At 40.6% G+C, this 24,811-nt stretch overlaps 1 protein-coding gene across 5 annotated transcripts in view; it reads left to right on the forward strand.

Moving 5' to 3' along the window:
- ANK1 (ankyrin 1) overlaps positions 1 to 24,811 on the forward strand; it is a 201,535-nt gene that overhangs the window by 134,636 nt on the left and 42,088 nt on the right. For 4 of the 5 annotated variants that reach the window (XM_063448445.1, XM_063448447.1, XM_063448449.1 and 1 more), the window contains 11 exons: positions 7 to 30; positions 3,899 to 3,992; positions 4,764 to 4,842; positions 6,467 to 6,564; positions 8,389 to 8,613; positions 8,804 to 8,958; positions 13,581 to 13,792; positions 15,031 to 15,235; positions 16,359 to 16,455; positions 16,558 to 16,786; positions 17,606 to 17,731. In XM_063448445.1, coding sequence (XP_063304515.1) covers positions 7 to 30; positions 3,899 to 3,992; positions 4,764 to 4,842; positions 6,467 to 6,564; positions 8,389 to 8,613; positions 8,804 to 8,958; positions 13,581 to 13,792; positions 15,031 to 15,235; positions 16,359 to 16,455; positions 16,558 to 16,786; positions 17,606 to 17,731 — 1,544 coding nt within the window. The remainder of the gene's footprint in view (positions 1 to 6; positions 31 to 3,898; positions 3,993 to 4,763; positions 4,843 to 6,466; positions 6,565 to 8,388; positions 8,614 to 8,803; positions 8,959 to 13,580; positions 13,793 to 15,030; positions 15,236 to 16,358; positions 16,456 to 16,557; positions 16,787 to 17,605; positions 17,732 to 24,811) is intronic. The other variant, XM_063448446.1, reaches the window with a different exon arrangement.

Raw genomic sequence — 24,811 nt, forward strand, 5'->3', positions numbered from 1 at the left:
TTCTAGGAACCACCCACCTGCCTCTTCATGGTAGGAAAATGGTGACAAATTTCTTGCCCCCGCCCCCAAAAAAACCTCATCAGCATCTCACACATAGCCAGCCTCCACATCATCACCCTCGTACTGGCAATTCCAACATCCTGTTACATGTCTAGTAACTGCTCATTTCATGTATCGGCTTCCTGACAGCTCTGTATTCTGCAGCATCTGCAGCAATCGCAGATTTGCATCATATTATTGACATTCTGCACCCATTGCTTCAAAAAAATACGTCACGTTAAAGTGGTATTAGTAACTGCCCGTCACATTAACAGTGTGTTAGCATATCCACCTGTGATTCACCGCTCACTTAACTTACCAGTATAGGTTTAACACTTAATTATCTCTACTATAAAACGTGCTAATTTCTGCATTACAATACTTTATTTACTTTTTACACCAATATTTTATTAATTATAATTATTAAATATAATTGTATTAAATATAATTATATTAACAGCTCACTCTCTGTGCCTGCTTTATATTAACAGCTCACTCTCTGTACCTGCTTTATATTAACAGCTCACTCGCTGTACCTGCATTATATTAACAGCTCACTCTCTGTACCTGCTTTAGATTTTTTTTTTTTTTAAATTCTTTATTTTGTCAGATTTTGAATTGTTTTCAGAGTCATTGGGGTAGGGGTACAGAAGAAAATAAGGGAATAAGGTTATAATTACATACATCACAGTGCTTATATACCATGTAAAAGACAGTCTTACATAAGAAACAGGTTGTACCTGCTTTATATTAACAGCTCACTCTCTGTACCTGCATTATATTAACAGCTCACTCTCTGTACCTGCATTATATTAACAGCTCACTCTCTGTACCTGCATTATATTAACAGCTCACTCTCTGTACCTGCATTATATTAACAGCTCACTCTCTGTACCTGCATTATATTAACAGCTCACTCTCTGTACCTGCATTATATTAACAGCTCACTCTCTGTACCTGCATTATATTAACAGCTCACTCTCTGTACCTGCATTATATTAACAGCTCACTCTCTGTACCTGCATTATATTAACAGCTCACTCTCTGTACCTGCATTATATTAACAGCTCACTCTCTGTACCTGCATTATATTAACAGCTCACTCTCTGTACCTGCATTATATTAACAGCTCACTCTCTGTACCTGCATTATATTAACAGCTCACTCTCTGTACCTGCATTATATTAACAGCTCACTCTCTGTACCTGCTTTATATTAACAGCTCACTCTCTGTACCTGCATTATATTAACAGCTCACTCTCTGTACCTGCATTATATTAACAGCTCACTCTCTGTACCTGCATTATATTAACAGCTCACTCTCTGTACCTGCAATTTATTAACAGCTCACCTTCGGTAGCTGCATCATAGTAACACTCTCTGTACCTGTTTTATATTAAAAGCTCACTCTCTGTACCTGCAATATATTAACAATTCACTATTAGTACCTGCAATATAGTAACAGCTCGCTCTCAGTATCTGCATCTAATTAACAGCTCACTACCAGCTCCTGCATATTAATAACAGCTCGCTCTCAGTATCTGCATCTTATTAACAGCTCACTCTCTGTACCTGCAATATATTAACAATTCACTGTTAGTACCTGCAATATAGCAACAGCTCGCTCTCAGTATCTGCATCTTATTAACAGCTCACTCCTGCATATCACCTTACAACTTCCTGAGATTGTTCTCATTATTCAGTTAATCACCTTTGCACAAATGATTAACTCTTTAGGATCTCATTAGTAAGTCATTCAATTATGAAATCTCACTAATTTGTGTCTCATTGTGCATTTGTATCTATTTGAATTTCATCTGGAAATTGTTATATTCCAAATTAAATGCTCCGAGGCCTACAGATATTTCCCATTAATAAGTGCATTAACCATCTGCTACTAACACCTTCTCTTACAAAAGGCATCATAACTACTGTGCACCTAGAATAATAAAATGGCACTAAGCCTTAGGACTGTTTAATTTTCCCTTTTCTGACATTTTAGGCGGCTACCCAAACTCCGGCCCTTTAGATGTTGCTGAACTACAACTCCCATGATTCTCAGCCTATTTCATTCATAGACTCATGGGAGTTGTAGTTCATCAACATCTGGAGGGCCGGAGTTTGGGGAAGCCTGTATAATTTAGGGCATCCATAACATTTTAAGTTGTTAATCTGTTTTTGTTTTTCAGCTTTTTAAACATTAGCTTATTTAATGCATGATTGTGTACTTAAAGCCTGGTCATTGAAATAGTGTTTTTTTTTTTTAAATGACATCATTATCAATATAGAAATATCACTTGTAAGAATCCTATGGCATTAACAGCAATGTTAGGTTGACAGAGTTAGGGGCACAGGGTTAGAATAGACTCAGGTTTAAGGACGCATGGTTAAACTTACATATGGTTAGGGAGTCCCTGCTTGCAAAACCATTAGTCCCCTTAACAACTCTTATACCTAATGCATTTAGTACATATCATTAAAGCACTGGATACAGCAATGTTCTTAGTGCTGTAATGACACCCATCATTAATTACAGCGTTAATTTAATGTTGCAGTGTTCACATAATTTTGATCATTAGATAATACGTTTATGCTAACACTTCTCTTCGTTAACAATAAACAAATGCAATTACTATCATTCCATGCCATTATTGTGACTGTACATTTTATTAACACCTCTCTTTATTCTTAACATTATTCTCCTACATTTTACAATACATAGAGCACAGCGGCTTTATTCATGAAAGCCAGTGTCTTTAGCACAAGTGTAAATATATTTAGAAGCCATATCATGGAGTCATCACAATCTGCTCCCTAAGGACCTTGTGGCGGCATGAAATGCCCTGCTATTTAGTAACAGCGGTTCTATACAGTGTTGCTGTCGTTAAATGAGCAGAAGATTCCAATTTGATGTGAGGTTTTAACACGTTAGATATTTATGAAGGAATAACACAGTAAATGGTCCATAAGTGGTTAATATTATTATCAGTATACTTACACACCTCACTAATGATAACAGATGTCACATTACTTAGCATATCCTTAACACCTCCAATTGTCATTAGCAGTATACATCTAATGAATGTCAGTACTACAATTTGTTATGCATCTCATTCTCATAGTTCAGCATGTTATTAACCCATTGTTTGGCAGCGTGTGAAACGTTACAGTTCGTCCCACTCCACTAGCACTCCCAGGCACGATCCATTACATGCTGCATGATGCCACTATCATAAACAGGGACATGTTTTCACGATTTATTTACTAAACAATGTATTATGGCAAATTAATAACTGAACTGCAAAATGTAGGCCAAAAGAGGTGAAGAAAGTGTTGGGAATTTTTCCTTTGCTGTTTTGGTATAAAAGTAACATTTTGTCATTTCCAAATTTTAGTATTAATAAAATAAACCTTGTTTTTTTTTGTTTTTTTTTCATTTTAGATTTTTTATTTTATTTATTTGTTATTTACATAACTTCACAGCTCTACAGTCATTAATAAAATGACATCTGTCATTAATATGTCATGCCATGAATATCTTAACCACTCCCGTCATGCTCAGTGGTTCACTAATACCACTAATGCTGCAATGATCCAGGCCGCCTGCGTGCACATCTCTCTGTGTCTATATGTGTGCAGCATCCTGTGCCTGTGTGTGTTATTTGTATAGACCCCATACCTTTGTGAATATGTACCAGTTGTGTCTAACTCTGATTCAGTGGACCTAATAATGCAGTGTGCATATTACTCAGAAGGGTATGTTCCTTTTTGGGACTTGAATAATGTGTGTGCATGTACCACCTCTGCACACAATATGAACATTTCAGGTGTAAGCCTTTTCCCTAACTGTTCTGTCTAGGGGAGGAACCTCCAGACTTCCGACCTCCCCACCCAGGCCCTCGGGAGCCAGACGAAGACACTGATATGGAGTTCTTACCCAAGCTGGACCAGGTGTAAGTATTTATTAAAGCTCTATGTCACACAAATGTCCCTTTATTCTGAATAGTAAAACTGCAAAAATGGATTCTGTATAAAGGGGGGGAAAATAAATAAATAATATATATTTAAATCAACTTTTTAAATCAAATCAGTCGTTTAATAAATTACCTCACTTGCTTTCGTATTCCATGCTTACGTTTGGCTTGTCGCCAGTGCTCTCCAGATGTTTCTTTGTAATAAACTGGGCTTGATTGCAGTCTCCACTGCTTGCTACACATGTTCTGCACTGGGAGTCAATGCCAGGAAAAAATGGAGGAATGTCAGAAAAGTGAGGATTCTGGGATGTTTTAGTAGTAATGCACAAACTGTGAATTAGCAGATTGAATTTGAAACTCTGTGCAGATTCATATTTTACAGTGATCTAAATCTAGAAATATTGGCCCATGCCAATGTGTGATCTGAAACAATATGCACATAACATGCACAGCTGAAGTGATATTTATCTCCCACCTGTCCATATGTCCGTCTCTCAGTGTATCTGTCTTGCAATCTGTCAGTGATTACCTGCTTAGGTATAAAACAAATGTGAGTGGCCATCTTTTCAGTAAATTGCCTATTTCATAAAAACAAACGGATTCTACATGTCTCCAATCCATTGCATACTGTATTAACACATTTTTTGTTTATACTGTTGATATGGGGATGTTGGCAATAATTAGCTTTCTGTGATGTTTGCTGTTTTTGTGGCACTTAGTAAACGTAATCTTCCCCTTTACTTTTTTTAGAGTGGGGTCACCTGCAATACCCAGAATTCCATGTGTAACCCCAGAAACAGTGGTGCTTAAAGACGATGAAGCAGAACCAGTAAGAATTCATTATGTAGTAAGGATTAAAAATAATCAAAAAGAGAGCGCAAGTATTGAAAATAAAAGACCTACGTAATAGTCTATATGTAATATAAATAAAACAGTGGAAGTGGTACCCAAGGTACTCAGACAGTAATAGCTGCTAAAACAAAAATAATTTTCCCAATTCCAAAGAACAAATGTGAATATAAATTTCAGCGCTAAGTAAATAATCCCCTTAAAAATAAAAAAGGTGCATTTATATGCAAAAATAGGAAAGTCCTACGAAAAAGTGTCCAAAATGTATAATTCAGCTACAAAGTCCTGCAGTAAAAGAGTCCAGATAACGTAGTAATGTGCAGGAGCTCAGAAACATGTAGAAATACCCTCTATGTGTCAGATAATCACACAGTCAGGACCCGCAGTATGGCCGGTGAGTTGCTGTAGTTGCTCCTGTGTTTTTGCTGTTTAGCGGTCACACCGGATCTTCCTTTCCCAAGCCCGGGAAGAGGGGCGGTAAGACAGCAGCCTTTTTTATTTTTAAGGGGATTATTTACTTAGCGCTGAAATTTATATTCACATGTAGTAAGGATTCCTCTCCTACAAAAGCATACACTTTCATTGTATTATTTCACAGGATCATCATAGGCAATGACTAGTCTGATAGTGTGTCCACAATAGTATGGAGGATAGGTTCTGAAGTACCTACTGTGCAAGTATATAATTACCCTGGTATAGCTACCACCACCTACTATACATGAATATAATTACTGCATTACATAGCCCCCACCATCCCCTGTACATGAATATAAATACCCTGGTACATAGCTAGCATCACCTATTGTACATGAATATAAATATCTAAATGTATGTATCGGTTAGAACCCACACAGGGAATGACACATTAACACAGCATCAATTGCGCACTTTTATTTCTTCATTTTAAAAATACATAACAAATATCTCCAGCTCAAGTATTAAAATAAAGAAATAAAGGTACTGCAATTTTATTTATCTTGGAGGTTGATGCTGTGTTCATTTGGCGTCACCCGTGTAAGGTCGTTCCGATATCTACATTTAGATGTTTAAGCAGAAGTGGAACTTCACACCAATTCCCCAATAAAATTAGACCATGGTATGTATATATGTATGTATGTATGTATGTACTGGAACTGCAGACTCCGTTATCCAGTTTCACTTTTGCATGAATATAATTACCCTGGTACATTGCTCCTGATACATAGATATCTTATTCTGAACATGATTATAATTACCTTTGTACATAGCTCCACCATCTACATGCATTAATATAATTACATAGGTTCATAGATACTACCATATACTATACATTCCCTGCAGTTATTTTTCACTCATATGAGCCTGATTACTGGCATTCATATTTACCTATCTCCCAATAAAACTCTAATTCATCAATACTATTATATGCCCTACTAAAGGAAACAATGTGTGTGCTTTAAGTTAACACAATATTGTGTGCTTTATCATAAAACAATTAGTAGACAAGTGCTTACTCCTTACCATGCACTCTATCCCTTTGAATAGGTAAATTAGCCTGGCAAAATGTTCCCTCTCTGGGCTGGAAGATCCTGATTTATGTCATTCTAACCTCTTTCTTCTTACAGTTGTCCAGAGAGTTAGATGATGAGTCTCTAATTCCTAGCAGTCCAGCTACTGAAACATCAGATAATATTAGTCCAGTGGCCAGTCCTGTCCACACAGGGTGAGTGTAACTTTTCAAATGGCACCTAGGTTAGACTTGTGTAGAATGTATACTCGGTCTAGCAGGGTCCATAATAACCTCTTACGAACATACAATGATTTATTTCCAAGTTGTATTGTGTTATATCCCAACATTAGTTTGTTGGCACTATGTAAATGTCAAATATATATATATATATATATATATATATATATATATATGCTAATGTCTGTAGAATAAGTTAAAGAGATGCTAAGTATTGTGACATCCATAATAATAATAATAATAATAATAATAATATATTGATATAATTCATGGATGTATACTGCTAACGTCAATGGAAGATGTTAAAAAATTAAGGTGTTAAGTAATGTGACATCCATTATAATAATAATAATATATATTGATATAATCTATTATCCACCTTATGAGGAATATTTCTTAATATCACCTCACAAATTGTGCAACCTAAATGGCTTGTTAACACAAGTACCAGCTAACAAGCCAGGGTTTCCTTACCTGGGTCACCTGTATTCAAGCAGGGCTTTCAACTTTGAAAAATTAAAATCTTCAGTAAGCTCAAGTATCTTTAAATGAATGAGACAGCGTGAATGTGTGTGAAAATCTGCCCTTTCGCTTGGAGACTTTGCTCTTTGACTGTTAAATTGGTTTAAAAACCCTGAGTGTCAAATCGAAAGCGCTCCTAGACTGAACCCCCACCCATGTTTTTGTACATGAAGAGAAGGTAAGGTTTTTTTCTGGTGGAAGAGGCCAAATGCATGCTTCAAGATTAACACAAAAGTTGCAAAATTTAGTTGGAACAGTCTTCTACTAAAATAGCACCATAAAAATGAGAGAAGTTTAGTTCAACGCATATGAATCAAAATCAGAGGCAAATTCAAAGATATCAGTTTGTCTGCTTTAAGCTGCTTACTGAAATAAGTAATCTGTCCAATGGGAAAATCAGTTCATTATGTAATTACATTTGCAGGGTCCTTAGGCTCCCTGAAATGGTTGTCTTCTCGTATTCTATAGATAGGAGCAGGAGAGTGCCCAGCTGCACGCTCTCCCACCTGATATACAGCATATTTTCAAAAGCTGGTATATTCAAAGTATCACCTACTAGATTGTAAACTGTGTGCTTTACACTATCTTCGTTTATATATATATATATATCAGTAATTTAACCATGTGAATACCAGGTTTGCCAAGCATCTGGCCAGTAATTGTACAATACACATATACTGCCTTTAACGCCCTTCCAGTCAAGTACCAATCAGAATGCCCCTAAAAATAAGTGGATAAGAAGGCACTGTCTTTCATAAGGTTTTCCCATAAATATGATTAATCTGTTAAACATTTAGTACATACCGAATTATGTGTACTCAAACAAGTTCTATGTATTCTCTTTTTTGGCCAACTGAAACAGGCATCCAAGAAGGAAATATTAGAAAGCCAAGGTCAATTTTAAAAGGGTCTACTTAAAAAAAGTAATCCTCATAACTTAAAACAGAATTAATTAACTTACAACCAGACATCACAGCTGAATAAACAAGAATATCAAAATACAACATGTAAACTCACCGACACTGGAGCTGGAGAGTGATATGAATATTACCAAAATGTGTTTTCCGAGCCTTGTTTGAATATCGCTGCATTTTATTGTTTATGTAAAAATATGGGGTGCAGGGTTCAAATACAGCATAATATAGACTGATACTTTGTGTTTGCAAACTATGCATTTACATAAATAATACATTTATAAAAAATAGACAACAAGTAACAGGTTCAGCAGCAAATCCATGACCAGGTAGCATGTTAACTCAAATGTTCATTCTCTGGTAGGTTCCTGGTCAGTTTTATGGTAGATGCTCGTGGTGGCTCAATGCGAGGAAGTCGGCACAATGGGCTACGTGTCATCATTCCTCCCAGGACTTGTGCAGCACCTACACGGATAACATGTCGCCTTGTGAAACCGCAGAAACTTAATTCCCCGCCGCCACTTGGTGAGGAGGAAGGACTAACTAGCAGGATCATCGCACTGGGTCCCACAGGGGCACAATTCTTGAGGTATGTGCTACAGGGTATCTTCATCTCACTGGTTTTATGTGTTTGCCTTATTTCCTTTTGAATATCAATTGTTCAACCTCTCTTCAGTAGATATTCAACTCAACTGTTTAACCATTCTCTGTGAGCCTTAGATTTTGTAATTTAATTCTATTGAAAGTTCCCTTCAGTAACTCTACTATCTTCTGCTTAGTCCGGTGGTGGTAGAAATTCCCCACTTCTCTTCAGTGGGCCGTGGAGATCGGGAACTGGTCGTTCTGCGCAGTGACAATGGTTCAGTATGGAAAGAGCATCAAAATCGTTATGGAAAGGAATATTTGGAAGAGGCACTCAGTGGGATGGATGAAGGTAACAAGGACCAAACAGAGAACACTGACACAGATTGTTAATCAATTAAATGATTCATTTTGCATGCATGAGCTACTTGTCCAATCAGAGTGCTCAAAACTTTGCTATTTTCTAGCAAATCAATGGGCATAGTTAAGTGCACATTTGCTCACAGTGAATCACTCTACAAGTCAGCGCATGAGTGCACTATTAATATACTGCTCTGCAACTGTATATCCTTGTAGTGTTTTTTTTTTTTTTTTTTTTTTTTTTAATTCTTTATTTTGGGTGTGCACAAAAGTAACAATAAGCCTTGGTGTGCCACAACGGCGACATCAGGGAACGTTAATATACATTTGCATTACAGGTTGTGGTAATCGATTGTCTGGCACATTTTTTTTTTTGTTAGCGGCAACAAAATTGCAACATGTCTGTTTCCCGATTAGCGTAAGCATCGGAATTTCAGTGCTATTTTTTAAAAGAAAATATAATGACATTTTGAAACAAGTTGAACACATGCTATACAAGTTAATGATGATGGTGAGAGACCCTAGGTACAGGCTATAAAGATATATTCGCAGGTGAATAGGGGGAGTTGAATTTCGTGCTAATTAGTACATGCTAGGCAGGTTAATAATGAATATGTTATGTAAACAGGCTTAGGCACTTTGTGTCGTTGACATTGCTCAAGACTGTGCTGCCCTGTTGTAGAAAATGTGTTAGGGGGTGGGTGTGAGACCAGGTTTGTTAAACGCTGCATTAAGGAGAGGCGGGGCATGTTGGTAATAGCTGTGACGAATGGACATGTTTGTAGTGTGGGTTGATGGCATCATATACTTTTATGGGTTATTTTAACTTTGCAATAACTTTCAAGGCAAATCAATTAAGCTTAATGGTACGGTGGTTGTTCTTGGCATACCGCCAGTTAAGTCCTGTATAAAATAAATCGTGAAGGTATACTAGTTGTACCCATTATTCAAAACAGAAAAACGCTGGTAAAATTAACAGTGCTAGGCTGTCCATCATGAAACCGCTCGGCGCGAGCAGGACAGGTAGCTTGAAATGTCGAGAGAGTTACTTAGCCTACGCCAGCTGCAGGTATGGGATTGTCCCCCAAAGTGGCTGTGCACATTTTCCATCCGCTCCCGCCCCGCTGCTCGGGGTCTCGGGACTTCTCTGCTTGTAGTCGTCTGCATCGCTGAGTGGTGTGTACCCGGAGTCGGTGGCTTTGTTCGGGGATACGTCCCCCTGTGTCCTGAGGGCCAAGGGCTGAGCCTGTCTGGGGTTGGTGTTCGTGCCGTTGCGGTACTATGCGCATCCTCCCACCTCTCCACTGCGCCGGTTTCGGTATGCCCCTGCCTCCTGCCGTTCCCCGTCGGCTTAACCCCTTGGAAGCCCCTCGCTGGGTGCGTGTTGGTGTGTGCTGCCTTCCTCCGCTTGGCTGCCCGTGTCGGGACCCGAGGTAGGTCCTTGACGTCGGCGGTGGGGGTTGCATGCAGGTCTCCCATTGCTCCCAAAAGGCGGCAAAAATGTTATCCAGCCGACGTTCCGTCTCAAGCCATGCGCCTCGTGGGTCGGAGGTAAGGAAGGCATCCGCCATTTTGAGAGTTACTCCGGTTGGCAGTTCAGGGCCTTGAGTGGAGGCAGAGGTCTCCCATTTTTGTTTGGGGAGCGTGTGAAGGGTGGACTGGGATATCCCCCGCCGGTCCAAAGGGGGGGGAACGCAGGCCCAAGGTTGTAGTCGCTGTGTGTCTTGGCGGTGGGAGAGCGGCCGCCTCTCCCGCGCCCACCTCGCTTGTAGGCCGCAGGGACATGTCGGGTGTGCATCGCTGGAAACGACTCATTTAAGGTATCGTTTTGTTCCTTTCGATGTTGTCAGATATTTGGTGGCCTCCCAGCTTCTTTTTATTGCCGTTTTGTGGGCTAAATGTCGCTTTATTTCTCTTATTTGGCAGGAGCTGTGGAGGCTAACGTCCTCTCTGCTCTGCGGCTAGGCCACGCCTCCTTGTAGTGTTTTATGCTGTATAAGTTTCACAGTAAAATTTGATCTTGAGCATGTCTTATAAAGTTATCTGGTGTGAGCCCAAAAACTGAATATATAAAGGCTAATATAATTAGCCTGTATTTGTAGACGGTCCCAGAGTAATTTATATAAACCATCCTGCAAAGGGCTGGATTAACATAGGGGCTGATGGAGCTGCAGTTCCAGGCCCATGGAATAGTACCATTGATAAAAAAAATTTTAAAAAACAAAAAAACATTTTTTTCACACACTGCTCTACTACATTACTACTTAGGAATTCCACCTAGCTGGTATTTTATTGGCACAGCCAGTATTTGAGGCTGCCTGGCTGGTGCCGATATTGCAGTCATACTGGCAATACAAATGTTGGTATTTTTCTTAGTATAAACAGAGATTATGATGCAGTACCAGCACTGGCCAGTAGGGGTCGCTGTGTGTGGAGAGAGGCAGGGATAGGAAGTTCCAACATATTCCTCCCTGCCTATCTCTACTCACTCATCTGCAGGGGAGCAGCTACAGAGTCCAGACAGTAACTCCCACCCTTCAGGGAAGTGAAGGATGGGGGAAAGGGCTGCAAGGAGACATGGGGACACAGACACTAAGGGACATTGGCAGACATTCTGACAGACAGTTGGGGACACTGGGACACTAAGGGACATTGGGAGACATGGGGACACAGAGACACATGGGGACACAGTGTCCCCATGTCACCCAGTGTCCATGTCTCCCAGCCAGTGGCCCTGGTATCTCAGTGTCCCCATGTTTCCCAGTGCCCCCTAGTCTCCCAGTGTCTCAGTTCCCCCATGTTTCCCAGTGCCCCAATGTCACCATGTCCCCCAGCCAGTGTCTCTAGTGTCTGTGTCCCTGGTGTCTGTGTCCCCATGTCTTCAAGCATCCCCTATTTTCCCAGTGTCTCCATGTGTCCCAGCCAGTGTCCCCTAGTGTCCCTGGTGTCTCCGTGTCCCCAGGTCTCCCCATGTTCCTAGTGTCCTAGTGACACGAGGACCCTGGGAGACATGGGGACATAGACACATGGGAATACTGGGGGGAGACATGGGGCATTGCAACACTGTGATACATAGGGTCACTGTGATACATAGGGTCCCTGGGAGACCTGGGGACACTGGGAGACTAGGGGACACTGGGAGTAATGGGGCACTGAGACACTGATACATAGGGACACTGAAACCTGGGGTAATCGACACATGGGGACACTGAGTCATGAGGGCACTGGGAGACATGGGGACACTGGGACAGTGGGAGACTTGAGAAACTGGGAACACTCCATCTATACAGCAGAATCAAACCAAGTAGTTTTTGGTGATTTTACAGCATTTTCTCTTATATCACTCCTTGTGATTTACATCATGCTATGTCACCCATACATAATTAATTATGCAAATTGGCAAGGCCGATATGTTTTTCCAAGAAAGTTGGCAACCCTAACTACTTTTCACATACTCTTGCTTATGTATGGAAACTTAAGAGGGATGTATGGGAACAAAACTTGTGTGGACTGGCTGAATATGAAAATAGTTAAGGCAATGCTGACTTTGGTCTCTCTAACACTGTGGCATGTCCGCTTTCTTCTACACTCATTACATACAGCTTTTCTCTGTCCCAGACTATATACCAGGAGCTTATGCCTCCTAGTAAGAAGTTAAAGAGACAAGTGGACCAGCGAGTGCTAGGGGACAGTCCTTAGAAAGCGTTGAGCGAGTGCATCATTAGACGCATTTATGCCAAGCTCAGGGTGCTGTCTGCATAGTATGCCCTAAGTTTGCCAGCTTGCATGATTGGCAGGCAGCCTGACATGCATTCATGCCAGGCTGGCCTTACAATTCTTTGGGTAGACATGCCCTCTTTTTGGGCATGTTCGCCCCTTTTGGCAGGTTACGTGATTTGTGTCAGTGGCACACCCTTTTACCCCGCCCATTGACTTCCTGCTTGACTGGACACTGCTGTTAAGGGTTATGGATTTACTTGAAAGATGAACGCATACATTAGAGAGAGATTAGCATAGAGTATGTGTTTTATTATAGCTGCTGTTGTCTTTCCCTCCAGCACCATCTCCATCGGATACATGACGCTTGGGAGTGTTTTAGTGTGTAGTGGAGGCCTGATATTCCACAGGTTACCTCCACTATAGATCCCAGTGAGGCTCAGGAACAAGTAGTAAAAACATTTCTGGTCGATAAGATTCTGTAATTAGGCCCATCATAATTGTAAGCACCAGGCCCACTGGGCTGTTAAGCTGGCCCTGATCCTGCGGCTTACTAATATAATTGTGGACTGTGGTCCCCTCCTAAACCTTTCCTGTGTTGTTTCTTTTTTTATAATTTCATTCTGCTTGGCCCTCTTCAGGCCAACCTAACCAGGCAAGGTATTCATACATCAATACAGCTATGGCCAAGCCAAGAAATATCTTTAAGGACTGCATTCATAAATAGCAATACCAATCCACGTATACAATATGCTTTCTGTAAGGTACATAAAAGGAAGGCATCCAGAGGTGACGTGTACAAGGCACCGAAGGGGACAGAGGGACTGTTTGTGACATTGTTAACGTATACTACAATTGTGCCACCCTAATTGTGTACACTGATGTCTTCCCTATCAGAGCTAGAGAGTGAAGAAGAGCTCCACAAGAAACGTCTTTGCCGGATTGTCACCACAGACTTCCCTCTGTATTTTGTGGTGATGTCACGGGTATGCCAAGATTGTGAACTCATTGGGCCAGAGGGGGGCATACTTAAAAGTCGACTCGTACCTCATGTCCAAGCAACCTTCCCTCCAACTGCTGTCACAAAGAAAGTGAAGCTTTCCCTGCAGGTAAGCACACATTTCCTCTCACTGTCACCTTCTTCTGTTTGTGTATCAGTGACCATGGAAACCAGTGATGTGTTCCTGCTGATTGCAACACACACTTCAAGTCACAGATTTGTATCAAGCTTTATTAAGATGACAATAATTTATACTTTATTAACAAAACTGTCAATGAAAACATTTGTACTGGCACTCTGGAAAATAAAATGGGCATACTGTAATAATGTTACAGGGGAATCTAAACCTCACAAAAGAGAGAAATGTATTTTTAAAAGATTATTTGGGAAGACACAATTACCTGCTCTCTAGTATTAAATATGTGGTAACAGAAACTGAAACATTGATGTTTTGACTCACTCCTCAATAATCAGTGCTCTCATCTGCATTTCCTATGGTAATATACTTTTAACACATTGCAGGTATACAACGTTTTTTGGCTTTATTAATGATATTAACACCTTTAGAGCCATAATTAGACAAATCGATCGAAATGTGACAGCAAGTAAAATCAAGAACACTGTATGTCATCAATGAACCCAAACTGCACTTTCCTTACTGAATGTGGAGGATTATACCTACCTTACATGCACACCATAGGGCAGAGATTCTACCAAGCTAATGGACATTTTTATTCTTCAGTCAGTGTTCCATGAGTATGACAATCTGGAGATGTGTGGCACACCTCTCTCACAGCCCATCACCAACAGACATGCAAATTTCACATTGTTTGGACAGGTGTAAATTCTATGAAGGTTAAGCTGTGCTTCTTCATTGTAGGAGCAAAACATCAAATGTTTTGAAAATTTCTACTGCCCAGTATGTCTAAAACCAAGGCATGAGCCAAATACCCTAATATATCTGTGTGTTAAACATGAAGTAGTAGTAACAGATGTTTGTTTATATAATAATATTGGATCCAGCTTTTCCAATGCACGTTTTATCCTTTTCTGCTCTGATCTAGCTGTGCATTGCCCATACCATCTTTTATTTACATTTTTTAGTGGAAAGTAATGCACTTCAAATGCATATCTATGTATATTTGATCAAATCAGTTAAGTATCATTGTGGCCTACCAATCCAATGTCACTTCTGTGTTTTGACACAAATAGCACAATCACTGAAATGCAATCACAATGTAGAACTTGGCAAAACTAGTAAGTCTATTTAATTCAAATGCCTTTGTGACATTGCCACCATGTATAAAAGTGCTGATTGTATTAATCTGAGCCTATCTCCTTTCTTAGGCTCAGCCTGTGCCGGATGAGTTGGTGTCAAGGTTGCTGGGTAACCAAGCAACGTTTGGCCCTATTGTCACTGTGGAGCCCCGTCGCAGGAAATTTCACCGGCCGATTGGACTGCGCATACCACTGCCACCATCTTGGAAGGACAACCCCAGGGACAGTGGAGAAGGTGACACCACCAGTCTTAGACTGCTCTGCAGTGTGACAGGTAATGTTAACAAAGGGGAAATGTGACCGACTTTATACAGAGGGAACTGGAAAAAATTGAAAGAGAGGAAAGTTTGTTAGAGAAGAAGAATATTTCCTTACTAGGTTTTCACACTTGTCTCTTTGTATTATTTGCTATTTCCATTTAGTTATTTTTTTTCATTTCTCTCTCTATCTTTCTTCTACCCAACATTTGCTTACTGTACTTCCAAATGAAAGCACAATCTATATCCCTTATCATATATTTTTATTTGTTCTGTTGCATTACTGTTTCTTCCTCCTTCTTTATTAAGAATAATTTATACTTTTCAACTCTTCATTTTACTTTCAAGAAAATAAACCAATACTCTCCCATCTCTTCCTTCTTATTTCCCTTCTTTCCTCTTGTATTCTTTAATTCTTCACCTTTCTTCTTGAGTTTCTTATTTTAATGCGTAATGTAAGTGCTGCTATCCCATCTGTCCTCTTAGTTCCCCTTTCTTCCCCTTTTCTACCTATTCACTGTATAGTGAATCACAATATACAATATAACATACAATATGCAAATCTTTTTATTACTATTTAAAACAATATAAAGGAAACAAGTAGAGCGGTAGACATAAAATAAAGGGAGGAAACAGAATCAATGAGGATAAATGTTAATATAAAACCAGGGGGAAGAGGAGGAACATAATCTACAAGTAGCCTGTCAAATCAGATAAAAGGAAGGAATTTGTAGTTAGTAGTGGGACCTCCTGGCTAATGCCTTGTGTTTAAATAACTCAGGATAGTGCAGTAGGTATAATAAAGTAAATAACATCTTCAGATGAGTTAGGAATACATTACAATGCCGCAAAAGTGTCCGTTTTCAGAAATTCCACATATTTCCGTTTTTCTTGAATTTTTCAAGCAGGCATACTGAACTTCTTTAAACTTTCAGGTTTCCTTCTGCCTCTCACTGTTTATATTTGAAGTATAGTTCTGTTCACCTCTTCTCTGTTATTCCCTTCTTTTCTCTGTTATTCCCTTCTTTTCTCTATCCATGTATTTTCTTTATTTTGGAAGTATTCTCCATACTTTCATGCATTCCAATTCATTATTTCACTTATATTTATTTAATGGGATGTTGATCTCACATGTCCTAGGTGGCACTGCCCCTGCCCAATGGGAAGACATTACAGGAACCACAAAACTGGTCTATGCCAATGAGTGTGCCAACTTTACCACTAATGTGTCTGCCAGGTGGGTGCCATTCTTTGAGTTTCTGGATTGTAGTGCATAGAGGGAGAGATTCCTAATTTGTTGTTATTTGTTTCACTTCATCAATGGATGATGTCCACACAGGTTCTGGCTGTCTGATTGTCCACGCACAGCTGAAGCAGTGTCCTTCTCCTCCCAGCTCTACCGGGAGCTCAGCTCTGTTCCATACACAGCACGATTTGTGGTCTTTGCTAAAATGGCTGATGGGCGGGAAGGAAGACTTCGCTGTTATTGTATGACAGGAGACAAGCTGGAGAAGACCCTGGAACAGCATGAGAACTTTACAGAAGTAGCACGCAGCCGGGACATAGAGGTACATTGGGATGCCGAGGAGGAATACAAATTGTAGAGGGCTCCAGGCAACCTTTTATAGATGCATGGAAGATAGTGTTTACTTCCAAAACACAAACGCCTATTCCCAGGAGTCAAACAGCAGCCAAAATATATTCGGTTTTAAAATTCAACTGAATTTACCCATTTAGCTATTCACAAAAAGAACAAATTTGGTCATTTTAAATGACAAACCCTAAGAAGACAAAAGATTGCAATTGCTCTATGTATGTTTTAGGCAATGCATTCTTATACTGCAAGATACAATAATGCATTGCCATTTCCACATCTCGGTCATATATATACGTCTCTTTTGGAAGCAAAGAGAAAGAAAAGGTTTCCAGGCACATGCAGACATTTATCAGAACAGAATGGCAACGTTTCTGCTGTCTGCCAAAGCCTTTCTCAAGGCTTGAGAATTCTGCTTTTATTAAATTCTGCATTTTAGATGACTTTTTTGTGCTGGGACACTTGTTCTTTCTCTGGTACATCGATGGGAATTGTAGCCACCCCAGTCTGTGAGGTATTATAGAAAGAGTCCTATTTTTGCTAAAGTGTGTGCACTCTCAAGTATGATGCTTTAACTTTTCTATGCAAATACTGGTGACATATGATCATCAGATAAAGCTCCAAGTGTATATCATGTTTTTCTGAAAATAGCAGTTTCTTTAAAGTGCCACACAAAAAAGGATAGGGTATATGCACTAAAACATGCATATTTGTAAGTCAGCATAATCTTTGATATGTGGTTAAATATGAGCATGTTGTTAATTTAAGTGACTGTCTGGAATTCTTCCAATAGGTCCTTGATGGAACACAGCTATTTGTAGAGTTGTCGGGGAATCTCATACCTTTAAAAAAAGCTACGCAACAAAGAAGTTTTATTTTCCAGGCTTTTAAAGAGAACAGGCTGGCTTTACCTATCAAGGTAACTATGTGCGATTGCAATAGTAAGTGACTACTGAGTTAAGATAACCAGATAGGATGAAATTTAGTTCTCTGCATGGTAAAAACCGTGACACAGGAGAAGTTAAGGGTGAATATATGTGCTACATTTAATATTGCATTGCTTTGGCTGTGTTATATATATATATATACACGTGAATAGAAGGATGCTGTTCTCCTGCACTCATAGCTCACAGGGAATTTACTAATAATTTCCTTTTCTAACTGCGGTTTCTGAAGAGGTCCGTATGCTTGGTCTTAGATGTAAAATGTTCGTAAATTTGGGAGCCATGGAAAAAAACTTTTTTTTTTCCGTTTTCTTTTTTCGAGAAAAATATTTTATTTTCAGAAAAATGTAAAAAAAAATGAGGGGAGTACTATTAAAAATTGAAAGTAATTTTGATATATAGAAGTATTATTCTTCAAATAAAAGTACAGGTTATTCAGTAACTAATTGATGAAATTTGCTTTTTAAAAATACTTTTTGTTACAAATGGAACTACAAGGTCTGGATATGTAAAAAGCAAAGTGTGAAAAACCTTATCAAATAAATTCCTCTAGGGTACTGGTGTATGAGAGGCTCTGAAGTAAATAAGTGCAATAGTTAAAATATAACGAGGACAGTATCTATCATTTATATCAATCTATCATGATATCATGTATATCATTAAAGTGGATAAACTAATAGGCTTTATTATAATTGCCACAAATTATCCTTACTATATAAATAAGAAGTGCAAGCTTATATAGCAGAGGCAGATAGAAAAAATGTCAATTCCAAAAGAGTGGATACAAAACGGTCGAGATGAATCTCTAAATAGATACATTGTGGCAAATAATATGCCTTAACTCTCACAGATGTGTACCTTGTTAATTGTAGAGGGAATGGGGAGAGATCGACCAAGCAGTTGCTTGGTATAAGAGTCTATATGGAGTGCTCCAGGTAGAGTCCTAAGTATTAGATCATAAATATCAAGATACTAGTACATCATAGAGTGAAAAAACATCCATCAAACATTGCTTATAAGTAATATGCTCAAACATGGTTGGTAGCATTGAACACCTTCTACAAATGAGCCCAGAGTCCAGGGCCGGATTAAGAGCACACTGGGCCTGGTGCTGACAATTATGATGGGCCTAATTACGGAATCTTATTGACCAAAAACACTAAAACAGTCATACCTCCCAAGCGTCATGTATCTGATGGAGATGGTGCTGGAGGGAAACTCATAGGATGCAGCTATAAGAAAACACATACTCTATGCTAATCTCTCTCTAATTTATATCTTTCATCTTTCAATTAAATCCATAACCCTTAACAGCAGTGTCCAGTGAAGCAGGCAGTCAATGGGCAGGGTAAAAGGGTGGCCACTGGTGCGAATCACGTGACCAGACCTGCCAAAAGGGGAGAACATGCCCAAATAGGGGGCATGTCTGTCCAAAGAATTTGAAGGACAGCCTGGCATGAATGCATGTCAGGCTGCCCGCCAATCATGCAGGCTGTCCAACTAAGGGCATACTATGCAGGCAGCACCCTGAGCTTAACATAAATGCGTCTAATGATGCGCTCACTCAATGCTTTCTAAGGACTGTCCCCTAGCACTCACTGGTCCACTTGTCTCCTTACCTTCTTACTAGCAGGCAGAAGTTCCTGGTATATAGTCTGAGACAGATAAAAGGTGTATGTAGTGAGTGTAGATGAATGGGGACATGCCACAGTGTTAGAGAGACCAACGTCTGCATTACCTAAACTAATTTTATTGTCAGCCAGTCCACACAAGTTTTGTTCCCACACATCCCTCTTAAGCTTCCAAACTTAAAGGGACACTATAGTCACCAGAACAACTACAGCTTATTGTATTTGTTCTGGTTAGTAGAATCATTCCATTCAGGCCTTTTGCAGTAAACACTGTCTTTTCGAGAAAATAACTCCACTGGCCACTCCTTAGATGGCTGCTAGAGGTGCTTCCTGGGGCAGTACTGCATATTGTGCAGCACTGCCATTCAGTGTCTCCACCCTCTGCATGCAGACACTGAACTTTCCTCATAGAGATGCATTGATTCAATTTATCTTTATGAGGAGATGCTGATTGGCCAGGGCTATGTTGGACTTGTGCTGGCTCTGCCCCTGATCTGCCTAGTTGACAGTCTCAGACAATCCTATGGGAAAGTATTGTAATTTGCTCAGACCACCACTTCTGATGATGTCAGCAGACAGTCAGTTCAGAGGCAGAGCTAGCAGCTGCAGACTTGAATACAAGTTATATTTTACTATACTTAGGGAGGCAAGAAGGGGGCAGGGTGGTGTTTTTAACATAATAGGGTCAGAAATACATGATTGTGTTCCTGACCCTATAGTGCTACTTTAAGCAAGAGTATGTGAAGAGTAGTTAAGGTTGCCACCTTTCTTGGAACAAAATACCAGCCTTAATCCTTTGTATAATCACAAGGAGTGACATCAGAGAAAATTCTGTAAAATCACCAACAAACTACTCACAGTTTGATTCTGCTGTATAGATGGATTGCTCCCAGTGTCTCGCAAGTCACCCAGTGTCTCAGTGTCCCTATGTATCACAGTGTCAGTGTCCCCATGTCGCCCAGTCCCCTAGTCTCCCAGTGTCTCAGTGTCCCAATTTCTCCCAGTTTCTCAGTGGGTCCCCATGTCACTAGGACACTGAGAGACATGGGGACACTGAGACCCGGGGACACTGAGAGACCCGGGGACACTGAGAGACCCGGGGACACTGAGAGACCCGGGGACACTGGGATACATGGGGACACAGACATTTAGGGAAACTGGGAGAAATGGGGACACAGACACTAGGGACACAGACACTGGGAGACATGGGGACATTGAAACATTTGGGGAGACTATGGGACACTGGGAGACTATGGGACACTGGGAGACTATGGGACACTGGGAGACTATGGGACACTGGGAGACTAGGGGACACTGGGAGACTAGGGGACACTGGGAGACTAGGGGACACTGGCTGGGAGACAGACACTTGGGGACACTGGGAGACATGGGGACAGTTGTGGACTTAGACATGGTGACACTAGGCACACAGAGACTTGGGACACAGACACTGGGAGACTTGGGGACACTGAGACACTGGATGGGGGACACTGGGAGAAACAGCGTCCCCATGTGTCTCAGCATCCCCATGTGTCTCAGTGTCCCCAAGTGTCTCAGTGTTCCCAGGTCTCCCAGTGTCTGTGTCCCCATGTGTCCTAGTGTCTGTGTCCCCATGTGTCTCCTAGTGTCTCATTGTCCCCATATGTTCCCTAGTGTCTCAGTGTCCACATGTGTCCCCTAGTGTCTCAGTGTCCCCATGTGTCCCTGCTGCCTTTCCCCCCCATCCCTCACTTATCTGAGCTGTAGAGCTGCTTTCTGGACTCTGTGCTGTGTTGCTGGTCCCCACGGATCAGTGAGTAGTACAGAGAGGCAGGGATATGCATAGACATAAAATACTAGACGCCGCATTGACTGCTACTTCCTATTAGCGCTGATGAGCTGCGGGGCCGCCATCTTGGATCGGTCACAGTGTGATCTGCAGCATAGACATATATAGAATATATATGTCTATGATCTGCAGAGCAAGGTCCTGAAAGTAAACATGGTTAGTCTTAAAATCCACCTGGAGGGTGTATAGATCCAGTAGCATGATGTTTAATCCTGGGATATTAAATAAAATTAACTGACATTTGCTGCTTTAAGACCTCTGTGGTTATTTACGTTATCGACTAAGTTTACTCAATACTTCGAAATTATTTGAATTTCCAGATTGAAACTATGCGTTGCATTTGGATTTAGGTTTGCTAAAATTATAAGTTTAGTGAACTAACCCCACAATCTATCATCTTAATATACATGTTTTAAACTGGGACTGGATCTTTGCCTGATTTGTAATGTATTTACTTTTCACCTATTTTTAACTAATATGGATTTTGGAACAGTGCAAAATAAAATGTAGATATCTACAACTCTTATTATTGTGAGCTCTGTCTTTTGCACTTTGAAGTCCGCATGGAGATAGCATAAAGAGAATAGGAGAAATCTAACAATCACATCACTATTTACTAAAGTGAGATTTGTCACTAAGGCAAAGTAAATTAAAAAAAAATAGGGACAGAAGTCCTAATATATAGACATATAATACCACACCGGGTGCCCGCATTTCATGGCCCCCCGAGGTCAATGCGGCGTCTAGGTATTATATGTCTATGGGGATATGCTGTAACTTCCTATCCCTGCCTCTCTCCACACACAGTGACCCCTACTGGCCGGTGCTGGTATTGCAGAGTAATCTCCACTTATTCTGAGAAAAAATACCTGCATTTGTATTGCCAGTATTACTGCAATACCGGCACGGCCAGGCAGTCTCAAATACCGGCTGTGCCAGTAAAATACCAGTCAGGTGGCAAACCTAAGAGTAGTGTGTGTGTAAAAAAAAAAAAAAATGTAAAAAAAAAATTTTTTTTTACATTTTTTTTTTTCAATGGGCCTATTCCATGGGCCTGGGCCTGGAGCTGCAGCTCCATCAGCCCCTATGTTAATCCGGCCCTGCCAGAGTCTCTAATAATGTTTAACTCTGCGGTATACTGGATCACTACTATAGTGCTATCTAATATCAGCTAAGAAGGCTAGATATTCCTTAAGACTTCTACATTAGCAAGTCCCCACACTCCCATATAGCTCTTCCTCATTATGGATTAAAGGGACTCTCTAGGCAGCCCCTGTTTACTCACCTGGTTCCAGCGCCGGGAGCCTCGTGAAGCTGCGCCCGCTATTTAGTCAAAATGACGAAATAGGCGGGCGCGAGCAGGGAGCAATCAGACGCTTCCATTTGGAAGCGTCATTGCTCCCTGGTGCGCATGCGCGGCTTCGCCGCACATGCGCACAGACTTCAGAGGGCGACATTCATGCCGCCCTCTGAAGTCCTCAGCGCACTACCGCGCATGCGCGCAGTGTGAGCGGCCGCGAGCTGAGCTGACTGACAGCTCAGCTCGCGGTCTTTGCCCGCCCCCTCCTCTGCTGACAGGCTGGAGAGAGAAGGCGCGCACACAGTGCCTTCTCTCTCCTGCACACGTCAGACGTATTTTCAAACGTCTGACATGTACAGGGCCTTTTTAGGGCCCTGCATGATAGGAAGTGCCTCTAGTGGCCGTCTGAGTGACGGCCACTGGAGGTATTCCTATCAATCAATGAATGTAATCAATGTAAACACTGTATTTTCTCTGAAAATACAGTGTTTACATTAGATTGCCTGCAGGGAGCTATAGATCTCACCTGAACAAATACATTAAGCTGTAGTTGTTCAGGTGACTATAGTGTCCCTTTAAATAAAAATCAGAAACAAAACGTGGTCAATCCGTTCCGACGCACGTTTCGGTGCTATAGTGGAACCTCCATCAGCGGGGGAGGTGCCACTATAGCGCCGAAACGCGCGTCGGGAATTTTTTTCACATAGCACTATGCACTGATTGATCACGTTTTTTTGTTTCACTTTTGATTTTTTGAGTTTTGCTCACAGTCAATGAATGCAACTCTAAATATAAATACAAATAATTAAGATTAGCCACCAAGAACTCTTGTTCAAGGCTTTCTAATGACACTGCAATGGCGCTGCCAGAGGTGGAGGTACACCTCTGGCAGCAAAGGGGTTAAAATCTCTATATACTGCATTTCATAGCAAAACTACACATGCAGAGTCTAGGCACCATGACCACATCAAATCACTAAAGAGGTCATGGTGCTTGGCGTAACCATTTAAGGTCAAAGTAGCTGAACCGGAAGCATAGCTGATTTAGAGAATGTTGAATGTTTCCAGTTTGGCTATTTTATTACCTTGAATTTGAAATTCACTTTGAATTCTCACTTTAGTAAATAACTCTGTTAGTATTTGAATTGTATTCCAGGATTTCTTTGTCTTCACGCTACAGGAATTGGAATGATTTGAGACTTTACCTAAAGTCTCATAAGTATATCATAAAAGTATTTCTGTTATAATGTATTTAGAAATAATATTGGCTTTTTAAATATAGGAACACCATAAGGGAGGCAGATTTAAAACACTAGAGGAAATAAGCATAACATTTGTGGCATAAGTTTCACAAACTTGTACTTTGCAATTTTCCCATGAGACCTAGCTCACATGATATTTACAGATGCACCTGACACAATGGCCTTTTAAATTAAGAACACATATCAGGGAAAGAAGAAATGAAGCTCAAAAAAATCATCCTAATGGTAATGTAGCATCTTATGCTCAGATAGGGAAATAATTGCAGTTTTCCAGGCTTCATTAGTTTTAAGCAAGTGGATGAGAAATACTTATACATTCTGGGCTTACTGATTTTAAAGGACCACTACAGTGCCCGGAAAACAAGCTCGTTTTCCTAGCACTATGTAGTCCTTAGGTCCCCCCCACCATCATGGCCTCCCTCCTGCTGGGCTGAAGGGGTTAAAACCCCTTCAGTCACTTACCTTTATCCAGCGCCGGGCTCCCTCGGCGCTAGTGACCTCTCCTCCCCCTCCAACGTTGGCTCCGAGTGGAGCCGAATGCGCATGCACGGCCAGAGCCGCGCGCGCATTAAAAACACCCATAGGAAAGCATTACTCAATGCTTTCCTATGGACGCCAGCGTCTTCTAACTGTGATTTTCACAGTGAGAATTGCAGAAGCGGCCTCTAGTGGCTGCCAGGGAGACAACCACTAGAGGCTGGATTAACCCTCAGTGTAAACATAGCAGTTTCTCTGAAACTGCTATGTTTTTGAGCTGCAGGGTTAATCCTAGAGGGACCCGGCACCCAGACCACTTCATTGAGCTGAAGTGGTCTGGGTGTCTATAGTGGTCCTTTAAAATAGGTCTCCCTCATCTTCTACCTTGGCTGATTTAGATTTCAATCATTGTCCAGAATTAAGCCTCAATTTAATATTGTTAGATATGTTTTCCAAATGATTTAATATTTTGAATACACTTAAAATGTTTTAATATTATGAAAAAAACAATTTTTTTGTAATATTTCAATCTTATTTTATATATATTTTATATAAGGT

This window comes from Pelobates fuscus, chromosome 3, assembly GCF_036172605.1.
Source record: "Pelobates fuscus isolate aPelFus1 chromosome 3, aPelFus1.pri, whole genome shotgun sequence".
In the NCBI taxonomy this organism is placed as follows: Eukaryota; Metazoa; Chordata; class Amphibia; order Anura; family Pelobatidae; genus Pelobates; species Pelobates fuscus.